Source organism: Scyliorhinus canicula, chromosome 18 (assembly GCF_902713615.1).
Source record: "Scyliorhinus canicula chromosome 18, sScyCan1.1, whole genome shotgun sequence".
Classification (NCBI taxonomy): domain Eukaryota; kingdom Metazoa; phylum Chordata; class Chondrichthyes; order Carcharhiniformes; family Scyliorhinidae; genus Scyliorhinus; species Scyliorhinus canicula.
Window position 1 is genome coordinate 70,418,116 of NC_052163.1, and position 16,521 is coordinate 70,434,636.

General features: G+C 52.6%; 1 protein-coding gene across 1 annotated transcript in view; it reads left to right on the forward strand.

Annotated features, from left to right (window-relative positions):
• Positions 1-16,521, forward strand: part of myo15b (myosin XVB) — a 709,406-nt gene that overhangs the window by 577,311 nt on the left and 115,574 nt on the right. The window contains exon 49 of the mRNA XM_038776546.1: positions 4,608-4,749. Coding sequence (XP_038632474.1) covers positions 4,608-4,749 — 142 coding nt within the window. The remainder of the gene's footprint in view (positions 1-4,607; positions 4,750-16,521) is intronic.

Consider the following 16,521-nt stretch of genomic DNA (forward strand, 5'->3'; position numbering starts at 1 on the left):
GATGTACCCTGCCACCAGGCCACCGATCTACCAACAATCCTGCCAGCCCCCGCGACCATCGCGATGGCAGCGATCCCGTCTATCCATGTGCAGGCTGCTCCTGATCCACCTCTGGGGCGATCAACAAGAATTTGCCGCCCACCAAGAGTGAATCTGTCGACTGAACTTTAGCACATTTTGTGACTTCATCGATTTAACCTCTGTAAATATTGTTTCGTTTGCCATGTATCTGCACTATCGACACATTCCTATGTATATACGTTCATTTAGACACCTTTTGTATATAGTCAGACATATGTATATATATATATATATATATACGCACGCACACCTTAGTATTTATTTATCTAAAAAAAAAAGGGGGAGATGTCATAATATCCACTCATGTATATAATAAGATGCAGACAGGCAGTGATTGACACACAGGATGACCAGTAAGCACATAACACAGTACAGCCAATCAGCAGACAGGACACGACCACTATAAAGCCAGAGGGCACTAGGTTTCCCGCTCTCTCTGGACCCAGCCACTGGGACAGTCAGAGTCCGTGAGCTAGCCAGTGCAAACACCATGCGGTAGCTAGTAAGTCTGGTCAGGCTACTACTAGGTCTCCAGTCAGTTCAGTATAGTGTCGACCCACAGCTGAATATGTTTATCAGTTCTATCGTTGAATAAAACAGTGTTGGATCTTCTCCAGTGTTAGACGTCTGTTTCTAGCTTCCCTGCATCGAGTGCAGTCCACATCGAACCAACCTGCCTAACACATCACAGTGGGGGTCGCCTTCACCCCACAGCCTGTACCCACCCCCCCCCCCCCCCCCCCGCCCCCACAGCCAGCCGGGGCCAGTGTCAGGACCGGCATCCCATGGTCGCGTCTGTCCTCATGTCCTACCTTCACTCTCTCCCACAGCAGACATTGTGCCAGTTTCACGATTTTTAAAAGCACAAGTGACCCTCTCCACCGGGAATTCCCCCGGTGGAGGCAGAGAATCGCGGAGGCCCCGTAGAATACCGGGTCAAGCCCACTAATGATATGCCAACGCCATTTACTGTACCTGTGTTCTGGAACGCATTGACGCCGCTGTCAAGGCACTGAAGAATTACAATTTGGCGTGAAACCGCCGCCTGCCGTGATTTCGGTCTCAAAAACGATTCTCCATCCAATTGTGTTTCCCAATTCCGGCGTCAGCGAACCGAGAATGTCGGTCCAAACCTTTAACCCTACTCTCTATTTGAAGTATCTTATCTACTTTTGTATCCAGGCTGACACTATCGCTTCAATCTTGCAAATAAGTTTGTTCTGCAGAACTTTGTCAAATGCCTTTTGAAAATAGAGAAATACATCAACCATAGCTTAAGTAGGGTGTTCTTTCCAAGGGCTGGTGCAGACTCGATAGGTTGAATGGCCTCCTTCTGCACTGTAAGGATTCGATGGATTCTATGGAGTCTCCTCACCAACCTTCTCTGATACTGCTCACAATCAAATTAGTCAAACAAGATTCACCTTTATCAAGTCTCTGCTGGTTTTCATTTATTAATCAGTAATTTATTAAGGTTTTGCTCCAGATTATTGTCTTATATATTTTCTTATGTATATGACTGGCTGGTTTAGCACAGTGGGCTAAACAGCTGGCTTGTAATGCAGAACAAGACAGCAGCGTGGGTTCAATTCCCATACAGGCCTCCCCGAACAGGCGCCGGAATGTCGCGACTAGGGTCTTTTCTCAGTAACTTCACTGAAGCCTACTTGTGACATTATTATTATTATTTCTCACCACTGATATTAGGCTGAGTACTTGCTGGCTTCATCCCACTTGCCTTTTTTTGAACAGGGACATAACTATCACAATATTCCTACAGTTCCTACAGATTGAACAGTAGCTAGTATAATCCCACTATTTAAAAAGAGAGATAGAGAATAACAGGGAATTATAGACCAGTCAACCTGACATAGGTAATGGGGAAAATTCTAGAATCCATTATCAAAGACTTTTTTAGCAGAGCACTTGGAATTCAGTGCAGGATCAAACAGAGTCAGCAGGAATTTATGAAAATGAAATCATGCTTGACAAATCTCCTGGAATTCTTCCAGGATGTAATTTGTAGAGTTGATGGAGGGCAGTCAGTGAATGTAGTTTATTTGCACTTTCAGAAGGCTTTTGGCAAAGTCCCGCATAAGAGATCAGCATGTAAAATTCAAGTGCATGGGATTAGGGGTAGTGTATTGATATGGATAGAAAACTGGTTGGCAGACAGGAAACAAAGAGTAGGAATAGAAGAGTCTTTTTCAAATTGGCAGGCAGTGACTAGTGGGGTACCGCAGGGATCAGTGCTAGGACCCCAGGTATTCACAATATATATTAATGATTTAGATGAAGGAACAAAATGTAATATCTCCAAATTTGCAGATGGCACAAAGCTAGGTGGGAGGGTGAGCTGTGAGGAGGATGCAGAGATCCTTCAGTGTGATTTGGGCAAGTGAGTGAGTGGGCAAATAAATGGCATTTTCAATATAATGTAGATAAACGTGAGATTACCCACTTTAATGTCAAAATTGCGAAGGCAGACTATTACCTGAATGCCCATAAATTAGGAGAGGGGAATGTGCAACGAGACCTGGGTGTCCTTGCACACCAGTCATTGAAGGCGAGTATGCAGGTGCAGCAGGCAAATGGTATGTTGGTAAAGAAGGCAAAGTGTATATTGGCATTCGTAGCAAGAATCATAGAATCCCTACAGTGCAGAAGGAGGCCATTCAGCCCATTGAGTCTGCACCAACTCTAGGCCCAACCCCCCACCCTATCCCCGTTACCCCATCTAGGGGCAATTTAGAATATCCAATCCACCTAATTTGCACATCTTTGAACTGTGGGAAGAAACCAGAGCACACAAAGGAAATCCACGCAGACATGGGGAGAAGGTGAAAACTCCACACAGACAATCACCCAAGGTCAGAATCGAACCTGGGCCTTTGGAGCTGTGAGGAAGCAGTGCCACCATGCCGCCCCAAGAGAAGATTTGAGTACAGGAGCGGGGATGTCTTGCTGCAATTATACAGGTCCTTGGTGAGGCCACACCTGGAATATTATGTGCAATTTGTTCTCTTTATCTGAGGAAGGATATTCTTGCTTCTTGCAGTGCAGAGAAGGTTTATCAGAATGATTGCTGAGATATACTGACCTATGAGGAGAAATTGAATTGGTTAGAATTATATTCGCTGGAGTTCAGAAGAATGAGGGGGGAATCTCTTAGAAACCTGTAAAATTCTAACAGGACTAGACAGGGTAGATGCAAGAAGGATGTTCCCTTTGGTTGGGGTGTCCAGAACCAGGGGTCACAGTCTGAGGATACGGTGTAGACCATTTAGGACTATGGTGGGGAGAAATGTCTTCACTCAGAGTGTGATAGGCCTGTAGAATTTGCTGCCACAAAAAACACAGTTGTGGCCAAAACACAGTGGGGTGAATTCACCGCCTCCCCAGCCCCGTGTTTCTCGGCTGTGCGCCGTCACTGGCAGCGGGATGCTCCGTTCCCACCACTAGCCATTGGGATTTCTCATAGGGCAGCACGGTAGCATGGTGGTTAGCATAAATGCTTCACAGCTCCAGGGTCCCAGGTTCGGTTCCAGGCTGGGTCACTGTCTGTGCGGAGTCTGCACGTCCTCCCCGTGTGTGCGTGGGTTTCCTCCGGGTGCTCCGGTTTCCTCCCACAGTCCAAAGATGTGCGGGTTAGGTGGATTGGGCATGCTAAATTGCCCATAGTGTCCTAAAAAGTAAGGTTAAGGGGGGGTTGTTGGGTTACGGGTATAGGGTGGATACGTGGGTTTGAGTAGGGTGATCATTGCTCAGCACAACATTGAGGGCCGAAGGGCCTGTTCTGTGCTGTACTGTTCTATGTTCTATGTTCTATTGTAGCTACCTCATGCTGCCGGGAAACCTGTGGGTGGGGGGGTGGTGGGGGGGTGACGGTGTTGGCGGAACAGAGAATCTTGCCAGTGGAGAATTCACCCCTGTATTCAAGAAACAGTTAGATATAGCACTTAGGGTGAAAGGGGTCAAAGGATATCTGGGGAAAGCGAGATCAGGCTATTGAGTTGGATAATGAGCCATGATCATAATGAATGGCGGAGCAGAGTCGAAGGGCCGAATGGCCTCCACCTACTCCTATTTTCCATGGTTCTATTCTGGCGCCACTCCATACCTGAGGTGGATTGGAAGACTGCAATTCCCACCCTTCATTCCATCAGCAACCGAAGGTACATTCCATCCAGACTAGGTGACTTCTCGTTTTATTGTTCAATTTCTTTACTATCTCCTCCTTTACTTGTTGAAAATGAAATGAAATGAAAATCGCTTATTGTCACGAATAGGCTTCAATGAAGTTACTGTGAAAAGCCCCTAGTCGCCACATTCCGGCGCCTGTCCGGGGAGGCTGGTACGGAGGCTGGTTCATAGAATAGTCAAAAATGCACAACACATTAGGCCATCCCGCTCATCATGTCTGTTCTGTGTTGGAACCTTGGAGAATGTTGCCTGCAGAGGGAATCTCGCCGAGGCTGAGTAATATACTGGTACAGATAACAAATCTCTCTCTCTCTTTGTTACAGTTATGTGGAAATTCTGAGTGTGACATTACAGGAAGAAACCATGCTGGAACTTTCTCTGAAGAATGAGCAGCTGGTCCTATATTCGTTAAAAGCCAAGCAGGCGAAGGCACTCATCACTTTATTCCTGGAAGAGTTGCAGAAGGTACAATTTAAGATCTTTAAAAAATGCCACAGTGATGGAAAATGGAGCAGGCAATAAACCAAGACATGTTGGGAGAAAGGTAGCAATTCAAACTGGCAGCCCATTGTGATTTTGGAAAGGATCCATTCTCATCTCTGTACAGTGTTAATAACATCGGAACAGGGTCAGTGCTGGGATAGGTATCGCTAGTATTTCTCATAGTACTGATACTGCCCCAATAGTGGGTCAAGTTTTTGGTACAGGCACTTCCCCAGAATTGGCTCTAGTTCAAGTTTTGTTCCAATATTGGGTATTGTTACTGACATAAAGAATCACACAGAATGTGCAGCACCAAAAAAGGCCCTTTCCCTAACAATTTTATGCCAGAGTTTATGAGAAATTTGCATCCTCTTCATAACTTTCTATTATATGATCCCCCGTGAATTTCTCCAGCTTTCCATCAATGCTATTTGCTACTCCATGTGGCAGAGAGCTCTACATTCTTGCTGCCCTCTGGTTGAAGAAGCTCTTTGTGAATCCCCTGTTGGATTAATTAGAGACAATCCTATATCTATGACCTTGCGTTTTGGACTTCTCCACAAATGGAAACATCTTCTCAACCTCTAACCTATCAAGTGCTTCTTAAAGACCTCGATTGGGTCCCCACTCATTCTTCTATTTTCTTTCCTTCCTGGTTGATTTCAGCTTAGACTTGATATTATTCCAGTAAATCTATTTTCACCTATCTCAGTATTGGTTTATAATGCAGAGACAGGTGATCCTGTTGGGATCCACCAGCTTCTCTGCTTTTCAATTCTTTTGTTTTTAGAAAATATTATATTGAGACATTTATAAATGTAACAATTTTAAACATCAAATTTCAACAAGAATAAAAACACAGCAATATAACCAACAAACCCCCCCAAGCACAAACACCAGCCAACATGGCTTACATACAGAGTGCCACCTTCCCCACACCCCCTCAGTAGGTTCTTCTGCCCTCACTCATCTGTCCCATGCCTCCCCTTCTCCCCACCCCACTACCCCCTGCTCAAGTCTGAGAAACCCCGCCATGTCACTAACCCATACACCCAACTTTGGAGGCTCCGAATCCCTTCATCCTAGTGGGATCCATCTCTGGGCCACCAATGAGGCAAAGGCCAGGACATCGGCCTCTCTCACCCCCTGGGCTCCCGGGTCATCCGACACACCAAAGATCGCCACCTCTGGACTTGGGACTCGGCTCCACCTCATTTATAAGACCTCTGACATGACGTCAGCAAATCCCTGCCAGAAACCCCTCAGCCTCGGACAGGCCCAAAACATATGGACATGGTTCACAGGACCCCCCGCACAGCGCCCACACCTATCCTCCACCTCCTCAAAGAACCTGCTTTTCTGGGCCACAGTCATGTGTGCCCTGTGGACCACCTTGAATTGTATCAGGCTGAGCCTGGCGCATGACGAGGATGCGTTAACTCTCCACAGGGCCTCCTTCCATAACCCAGCCTCCAACTCTAATACCGGAATCCATTCCCCCCTGGCAATTTAAAGTCCTCCTGCAGCTCCTTCAGGCTCGAAAAACCCTCATCAATGAACAGATCCCCAAATCTCTCGGTCCCCGCCCGCTGCCACCTCTTAAACCCCCAATCCAGCCCCACTGGTGGTTATCACATATTGGGGCCAGCACGGCACTGGAGAGATTCACGCAGCTCCACACATGCGCGTGGGTTGCTGTGATGATGTGATCTGCATACTCGTCTGCCATTGGGCCAGAACGTCGGCTTACCATTGGCCCTGGTCGGTCATGTGCCTCTCGACCGATTGGCCGAGAGGCTGAGTTAACCACGCCTCTATTAACGAGGTATAAATGCTCAAACGCCTGACGATCGTCCCTTTCCACTGTAGACGATCGCAGAGCTGTGTTCTAGTTAATTAAAGCCAGACTTTGGTAAATCACTCGCCTCGCGTGCAATCGATGGTACATCAATTTAATTAACTACGACTTGAAGATGGAGTTCCGCATGAAGCCCGAATGCCTCCGCATCAGCCTGCAAACTCCGAACTCTGCAGAACTTTTCCAACTCTGGCTGACTTGCCTTGAAGGGTTCCTAGCATCTACAACCACCCCCCCACCGGGGCACAGAAGCTGCACGTCCTCCACTCCAGCGTGGGTATTGACGCTTACGCCATAATCAAAGAGGAAACGGATTTTGATGACGCTATACAAAAGCTAAAAGGACAATTCATCAAACCGATCAACAGGGTATTCGCTCGACATCTGCTGGCCACCAGAAAGCAGGTCCCCGGTGAGTCTCTAGGCCAATATGCCCGGGCCCTCTATTCCCTGGAGAGAGGTTGCGCCTGTGTAGCGGTGTCCGCTACAGAGCACATGGAGCTACTCATCAGAGACGCTTACGTGGCTGGGATGCTGTCTCCCATGATCCGCCAGCGGATGCTGGAAAGAGACAAACTCAGTTTAACGGAGACGCTGACTCTCTCCGCCTCCCTGGAGGTCGCAGATCTAAGCGCTCGCACCTATGACCCTGGCCAGGCCGCCTCCTTGCACGCTTCCCACCAGCCACCCGCCACTCCCGGCCTCCCTCAGGCTTGTGCCACGGGGCGCCCCGATAAATCCGCGGGGCCCCGCTGCTACTTTTGTGGGTACGCAAAACACCCTCGCTCGCGCTGCCCAGCCCGCTCCGCCCTCTGTAAGAGCTGCGGGAAGAAGGGCCACTACTCCACGGTCTGCCAGGCCAAAACGCTGGCTGCAGCGCTTCTGGAAGCTGCACAGCACTCTCCCCCCCTCCCCCAGGCCTCAGCAAACGGCCTGTGTGCCTCTCTCTCTCCCCCAGGGCCCCTCCAGCCGCTCCCGACTCGCGCCCCGCCGGCCAACAAGCGCACCTCCCCGGCCCCTCCAGGCCTCTGCCTGCCCGCCGCCCACGTTTCTCCCCCCCGCCCCCGGGCCCCGGCGCCCGACCGGCCCGCCTCTCCGGGCCCTCCCGGTCCCTGCCTGCCCGCAGCGCGACTCTGCCCCCCCCCCCCCCCCGCCCCCGGCCCCCCGCACCCGGCCCGCGCGCCTTACCTCCTCCCGCAGCTGATGCACCTAACCGGCGTCCTGGAGCCGGCCTGCGCATCCCCACAGCTGATGCACCTAACCGGCGTCCTGGAGCCGGCTTCCGCATCCCCACAGCTGATGCATGTTACTCACCTCCTGGAGCCGGCCTGCGCGTCCCCACAGCTGCTACACCCGGCTCGCCTCCTGGAGCCGGCCTGCACGCCTCACCGCTCACAGCGCCGGCAACGCTAGCTCCGCCACCAGCGGCCACGAGGGCTTCCTGGGCGCCGCCATCTTGGGGTGCCGAACCCACGTGCGGGTCCTGGGCGCCGCCATCTTGGGGCCCCGACCCCACGTGCGGGTCCTGGGCGCCGCCATCTTGGGGAACAGACTTCACATGTGGATCCTGGCCATCGACTTCCAGATCTGCCACGCAAGGTCCCTCCAGCATCGAATCGGACAGCGACGACGGATTTTCTCCACGGCTCCCGGCCGTTCACCTCACATATGGATCCTGGCCACCGTCTTCCAGATCTGCCACGCAAGGTCCCTCCAGCATGGAATCGGACAGCGACGACGGATTTTCTCCACGGCTCCCGGCCGTTCACCTCACATATGGATCCTGGCCACCGTCTTCCAGATCTGCCACGCAAGGTCCCTCCAGCATCGACTCGGACGGCGAAGACGGATTTTCTCCACGGCTCACGGCCGTTCAACTCGACCAGTCTCATCCACGCACGCTCGCCAAAACGACTACGTTGATCCACCTCAACGGCCACGAGACGGACTGCCTGCTGGACTCCGGGAGCACGGAAAGCTTCATTCACCCTGACACGCGCTCCCTGTCCATCCCGTAACACACAAAATCGGTTTAGCCTCAGGTTCGCACTCCGTCCACATCACCGGGTGCTGCATCGCGGACCTTACGGTCCAAGGGAAGGTTTTTAAAAATTATAAATTCCTTGTCCTCCCTGACCTTTGCGCACCGGCACTCCTAGGACTGGACTTCCAGTGCAACCTGCAGAGCTTGACTTTTCAATTCGGCGGCCCTATACCCCCCCTCACTGTCTGCAGCCTCGCGTCCCTCAAAGTGGACCCTCCCTCCCTGTTTGCTAACCTCACCCCCGATTGCAAACCCGTCGCCACACGGAGCAGACGGTACAGCGCCCAGGACCGATCCTTCATCAGGTCCGAGGTCCAGAGGTTGCTGACGGAAGGGGTCATCGAGGCCAGCAACAGCCCCTGGCGAGCCCAAGTGCTGGTGGTCCGGACGGGGGAGAAAAACCGGATGGTCATCGATTACAGCCAAACCATCAATCGGTTTACGCAACTGTACGCGTATCCTCTTCCCCGTATTTCTACCATGGTAAACGACATCGCGACATACAAGGTCTTCTCCACTGTGGACCTTAAGTCCGCTTACCACCAGCTCCCCATCCGCGCGAGTGACCGACTGTACACCGCGTTCGAGGCTGACGGGCGCCTCTACCACTTCCTTAGGGTTCCATTTGGTGTCACGAATGGGGTCTCGGTCTTCCAACGGGAGATGGACCGAATGGTCGACAAGTACGGATTACAGGCTACCTTCCCGTACCTTGATAATGTCACCATCTGCGGCCACGACCAGCAGGACCATGACGCCAACCTCCAGAAATTCCTCCAAACCGCAAAACTCCTTAACCTCACGTACAATAAGGATAAATGCGCGTTTAGCACCGACCGCCTAGCCATCCTCGGCTACGTAGTGCGTAACGGAGTGATAGGCCCCGACCCCGAACGCATGCGCCCCCTGATGGAACTCCCTCTCCCCAATACCCCCAAATCCCTCAAACGGTGTCTGGGGTTTTTCGCATACTACGCCCAATGGGTTCCCAACTACGCGGACAAGGCCCGTCCCCTCATGCAAACCACGACCTTCCCGCCGTCGACGGAGGCCTGCCAGGCCTTTAGCCGCATCAAAGAGGACATCGCAAAGGCCACGATGCGTGCCATCGACGAGGCCCTCCCCTTCCAGGTCGAGAGCGACGCTTCAGAAGTAGCTCTGGCGGCCACCCTGAACCAAGCGGGCAGACCCGTGGCCTTCTTCTCCAGAACTCTCCAGGCTTCCGAACTCCGCCACCCATCTGTGGAAAAGGAAGCCCAGGCCATAGTCGAAGCCGTGCGACATTGGAGGCACTATTTGGCCGGCAGGAGGTTTACCCTCCTCACAGACCAACGGTCAGTAGCCTTCATGTTTGATAATGCACAAAGGGGCAAGATCAAAAATGACAAGATTTTACGGTGGCGGATCGAGTTGTCCACGTACAACTATGATATCTTGTATCGTCCTGGGAAGCTCAATGAGCCTCCTGATGCCCTGTCCCGCGGTACCTGCGCCAGCGCGCAGATAGACCGCCTCCGCTCCCTCCACGCAGACCTCTGCCATCCAGGGGTGACCCGCCTACACCACTTCATTAAGGCCCGCAACCTGCCCTACTCCATCGAGGAAGTCAGGTTAGTAACCCATGACTGCCACATCTGCGCCGAGTGCAAACCGCACTTCTACCGCCCCGAGCGCGCACACCTGATCAAAGCATCCTGCCCCTTCGAACGTCTTAGCATTGACTTCAAGGGGCCCCTGCCCTCTAACAACCGCAACATTTACTTCCTGGCGGTTATCGACGAACACTCCCGCTTCCCCTTCGCCATTCCCTGTCCCGACATGACCACATCGACCGTCATTAAGGCCCTACTCTCCATCTTCTCACTGTTCGGCTACCCCGCGTACATTCACAGCGATCGGGGGTCCTCATTTATGAGCGACGAGCTGCGTCAATTCCTGCTCGACAGGGGCATCGCCTCTAGCAGGACGACCAGCTATAACCCCCGGGGTAACGGACAGGTCGAGCGGGAGAATGGTACCATCTGGAAGACCATACTACTGGCCCTCCGGTCTAGAAATCTCCCTATTTCCCGATGGCAAGAGGTGCTCCCCGATGCACTGCACTCTATCCGCTCACTCCTCTGTACTGCAACTAATCAGACACCTCATGAGCGTCTTCTTGTTTTCCCCAGGAAGTCGTCCTCCGGATCCCCTCTCTCGACGTGGCTGGTCACCCCCGGACCCATCTTGCACCGGAAGCATGTGCGGGTGCACAAGTCCGACCCGTTGGTGGAACAAGTCCAGTTACTCCACGCTAACCCGCAGTATGCGTATGTGGAGTACCCCGACGGTCGGCAGGACACGGTCTCCCTCCGGGACCTGGCACCCGCCGGCGTGCGCCCCCCCCCCCACAGACCCCCCCTCCCCTTTTTCACCCCAGCACCCCACTCAGCTTCCCCATCCCTCATCCATGGCGTCTCCGCAGCCAGCTCAGGTGACGGAGACCATTCAAGGTCCATCGCTCCCGGACTCCAGGATGTCAGCAGGACCATCAGCCGATCCGACGACAACTCCTCCACTACGGCGCTCGGCCAGGACGTCAAGGACCACCAAAAGACTGATCGAATCCCTCTAGAGTTATACAGCCCCATGGACTTTCTTTTGTAAATATTGTTATGTCTGGGCCAGTGGCAAGCCCCCAAATTCGATAAGGGTACGGAGAGAAAATTATTCTCCCGACGGCTACTCATATCATCAGTTCTCCCACCCCCCCCACCCCCCGCCTTCCTTCTCCGTAAGGGGTGAATGTGATGATATGATCTGCATACTCGTCTGCCATTGGGCCAGAACGTCGGCTTACCATTGGCCTTGGTCGGTCATGTGCCTCTCGACCGATTGGCCGAGAGGCTGAGTTAACCATGCCTCTATTAACGAGGTATAAATGCTCAAACGCCTGACGATCGTCCCTTTCCACTGTAGACGATCGCAGAGCTGTGTTCTAGTTAATTAAAGCCAGACTTTGGTAAATCACTCGCCTCGCGTGCAATCGATGGTACATCAGTTGCCATCTTCGCGCCGGCCCCGAGGGAACATGGCGGAGCCCTACAAGGGCCTGGCGTGGAGGGACATAGACCACCCCCACCCCCCAGAATTAGCCCGCCCGCCAATCGGGACCCCCCAATCACGGGCCTGGCCACCCGCAGTCGGATCCCCCCTCCCCCCGCCCCCGCCAGGACGGCCCCCGCAGCCAGAATGCCGAGGCCCGCCGGGTTGGACCACACGCGAACGACGCCGGCGGGACTCAGTCGAATTCGGCGGGCACTCGGCCCATCGAGCGCGGAGAATCGCTGGGGGGATTCCGCGTTGAGCAGCCCCCAACTGGCACCGTGGCGATCATTCTCCGCTCCCACTCCCGTGCCACCTTGATATCCAAATATCGAAAGCTCCCTCTCACCACCTTGAACGGCATCTCACCCAATCTCTTCTCCTACCCTCGCAAAGACCTCACTCTTACCCATATTCAATTTGTATCACAAGAACCATCCAAATTCCTCTAATATCCACAAAATCTCTCCAATTTCCCCCCCAGCGAGTACACTATGTACAAATGTAGATTGTCCACGTAAAGCGAGACCCTGTGCTCTATCCCCCCCTCACCCCATCCCACCCGCCAGACCCTTGACGTTCTTAATGCCATTGCCAACGGCTCCTTTGGCAAAAAGGAGGTGGGGGAGTGGCATTGTTAATTGGAGATAGTATAACAGCTGCACAAAGGCAGTTCGAGGAGGATCTGCCAACTGAGGTAGTATGGATTGGAGTCAGAAATAGGAAAGGAGCAGTCACCTTGTTGGGAGTTTTCTATAGGCCCCCCAATAACAGCAGAGATATGGAGGAACAGATTGGGAAACAGATTTTGGAAAGGTGCAGAAGTCACAGGGTGACTTCAACTTCCCAAATATTGAGTGGAAACTCTTTAGATCAAATAGTTTGGATGGGGTGGTGTTTGTGCAGTGTGTCCAGGAAGCTTTTCTAACACAGTATGTAGATTGTCCGACCAGAGGGGAGGCCATATTGGATTTGGTACTTGGTAATTAAACAGGGCAAGTGATAGATTTGTTAGTGGGGGAGCATTTTGGAGATAGTGACCACAATTCTGTGACTTTCACTTTAGTAATGGAGAGGGATAGGTGCGTGCAACAGGGCAAGGTTTACAATTGGGGGAAGGGTAAATACGATGCTGTCAGACAAGAACTGAAATGCATAAGTTGGGAACATAGGCTGTCAGGAACAGATACTTTGTGTCCTTGATATGTATGTCCCTGTCAGGCAGGGAAGAGATGGTTGAGTGAGGGAACCATGGTTGACAAGAGAGGTTGAATGTCTTGTTAAGAGGAAGAAGGATACTTATGTAAGGCTGAGGAAACGAGGTTCAGACAGAGCGCTGGAGGGATACAAGATAGCCAGGAGGGAACTGAAGAAAGGGATTAGGAGAGCTAAGAGAGGGCATGAAAAATCTTTGGCGGGTAGGATCAAGGAAAACCCCAAGGCCTTTTACACATATGTGAGAAATATGAGAATGACTAGAGCGAGGGTAGGTCCGATCAATGACAGTAGCGGAAGATTGTGTATTGAGTCTGAAGAGATAGGAGAGGTCTTGAACGAGTACTTTTTTTCAGTATTTCCGAATGAGAGGGGCCATATTGTTGGAGAGGACAGTGTGAAACAGACTGGTAAGCTCGAGGAGATATTTGTTAGGAAGGAAGATGTGTTGGGCATTTTGATAAACTTAAGGACAGACAAGTCCCCCGGGCCTGACGGGATATATCCAATGATTCTATGGGAAGCAAGAGATGAAATTGCAGAGCCGTTGGCAATGATCTTTTCGTCCTGACTGTCAACAGGGGTGGTACTAGGGGATTGGAGAGAGGCGAATATCGTGCCCCTGTTCAAAAAAGGGAATAGAGATAACCCTGGGAATTACAGGCCAGTAGTCTTTCTTCGGTGGTAGGCAAAATAATGGAAAGGGTACTGAGGGATAGGATTTCTGAGCATCTGGAAAGACACTGCTTGATTAGAGATAGTCATCACGGATTTGTGAGGAGTAGGTCTTGCCTCACAAGTCTGATTGAATTTTTTGAGGAGGTGACCAAGCACGTGGATGAAGGTAAAGCAGTGGATGTAGTGTATATGGATTTTACTAAGGCATTTGATAAGGTTCCCCATGGTAGGCTTATGCAGAAAGTAAGGAGGCATAGCAAAGTGGGGAATTTGGTCAGTTGGATAATGAACTGGCTAACCGATAGAAGCCAGAGATTGGTGGTGGATGGCAAATATTCAGCCTGGAGCCCAGTTACCAGTGGCGTACCGCAGGGATCATTTCTGGGTCCTCTGCTGTTTGTAATTTTCATTCATGACTTGGATGAGGGAGTTGAAGGGTGGGTCAGTAAATTTGCAGACGATACGAAGATTGGTGGAGTTGTGGATAGTGAGGAGGGCTGTTGTCGGCTGCAGAGAGACATAGATAGGATGCAGAGCTGGGCTGAGAAGTGGCAGATGGAGTTTAACCCTGAAAAGTGTGAGGTTGTCCATTTTGGAAGGACAAATATGAATGCGGAATACAGGGTTAACGGTAGGGTTCTTGGCAATGTGGAGGAGCAGAGAGTTCTTAGGGTCTATGTTCATAGATCTTTGAAAGTTGCCACTCAAGTGGATAGCGCTGTGCAGAAGGCCTATGGTGTGCTTGCGTTCATTAGCAGAGGGACTGAATTCAAGAGCCGTGAGGTGATGATGCAGCTGTACAAAACCTTGGTCAGGCCACATTTGGAGTACTGTGTGCAGTTCTGGTCGCCTCATTTTAGGAAGGATGTGGAAGCTTTGGATAAGGTGCAAAGGAGATTTACCAGGATGTTGCCTGGAATGGCTACGGGCACGTAGCATGTGGGTGTCATTGCCTAGTATTGCAATCAGACCGTGATGCCTGAATAATCCAGGCGGCAACACCACACACACAGCATCCGAACACACAGGGAATGGGACACAGCTCCGGGACATATCCACAGCCAGAGGGTGGGACAGGGAGGGGATGCCTGGAGAGATGGGCAAAGGGTCTGGGGATCACCCCGCATTGCGGAAGGAAGTGACAGAGGCATCATAATGGCTTTACAAAAAGGGGTTTAATGTGTTGCACAAACCCCACTCCTGATGGTGCTTCCACCGACTCCCCCACCCCATACCTCTCCCCACACACACACCCATCCTCTCCTCACCCGGTGCCCTCTGTGATCCTCGACATGCTTTGCCCTCCTAGCTCTACCGTTACGGTTTAGGTGTTTCCCCAGGATGCACATTAGAGGTAGAGGCAGCCAGCCTTCGGTGGGCGTCCTCTGGGGGCTCTGGAATCGGAAGGCCCCGGCTCACTTGACTGTGGCATATACACAGCCGTGCCGCCCTGACTGGGAGATGCAGCCTCATCAGAGGGGTGGAACTCGGGGGGAGCTGGTGGCCAACTTCCCCATTCCATGGGATGGGTATGACCTGGCACCTGGCAGCTCCTGAACCCGATCGGTGCTCTTAGGGCCGTGGGGTCCACCTTGGGTCGGAGGGGCAGCTGGTTCGAGACCCGGCTGTCCCTGCATCATCTGGCTCTGCCAACCCTGGCGGTTCCCCATGGTCTGCACCATCATGTCGATGCCCTCGGCGATGCTCTTCAGTGACTGGGCCATGCTCTGCGGCGCCTCAGCTGTGCCCACCTGCGACTGGGACAAGTTCCGCAACGCCTCGGCCATTCCCATCTGAGAGCGGGACATGTCCCACAGAACCTCATAAAGGTCGGCCTGGTACTGGTCACATCCCTCAGCGAGTCGGACATCCAGCCAAGACCCTCAGCCATGGCCGTCACCAACTGCGCAACGCCTTGGACATCTTCACTCATGGTGCCGATGTTGTTTAACAGGCTTTACACTGCGGTCGCCAACCCTGCAGTGTTGGCCTCGGTGCCACTCATTGCCGGCACCATCTCCTGTGCCCCTGGCTATGGACCTGCTGGAGTGACGCTAACATCTCCCTCTGAACGCAAAGATTGGTCTCTATCATTCCCATTAGCCCGCAGTAACTCTGTTCCAGAGGCTCAACATCAGGCTGGGACCCAGCTGAGTCCTGGGATCCAGATGACCTCCGACTGCTGTCTCGCCTGGGGATTCCTTCCTCCACCTGATGTGCATCATCAGTAGTGTGGTGCTCACCAAATTGTGCCCTAGATGCCGGACCACGTACGTGTCCCACCGAGGTGTGTGTATCTGTGCTGGTGGAGGGTGGGGATGACAGCTGTGATGCGCCTACAGTTGCATGCTCGGAGCTCTCCTCGGAGTTAGGATTGGGGCCGCCCGTAATGGGCCGGTGCCATCGGCTGGAGGACCTGAGGAAGAATGGACATGTGGTCAGTGGGAGGCATGGGTCAGTCAGTAAGCCACTACTCACATTTGACAGGTCCGGGTGGAGCCTGGTGGCTCCTCACCTCTGTGGCGTCCACCAGCCTCCGCATAGCTGACCGATCTGTCCTCGGCCACAGCAGTCACTGCGGGCCCGTTCCTCAAAGGAGGTGAGGATTCTTAAAACCGGCACCCCTCCACCAGTCTGGGCTCTCTCCTGACGATTATGAGAGAGTTTTTTCTGAGAAGACACAGAGGGTATTGTTGGACATGTGTGTCTCACAGTGGTGGGAGAGGGGGTGCGAGGGAGGGTTGGCTGGGGGTGGGTTGAGGGGGGATGGGGTGGAGGAAGGGCTGGGAGTCAAATGGGGTGTTGAGGGGTGGATGCTCCCTTGGGAGGGGGGGTCATTGGTGGTGGTGTCTACTCACTCATGCTGTCCAGTGTA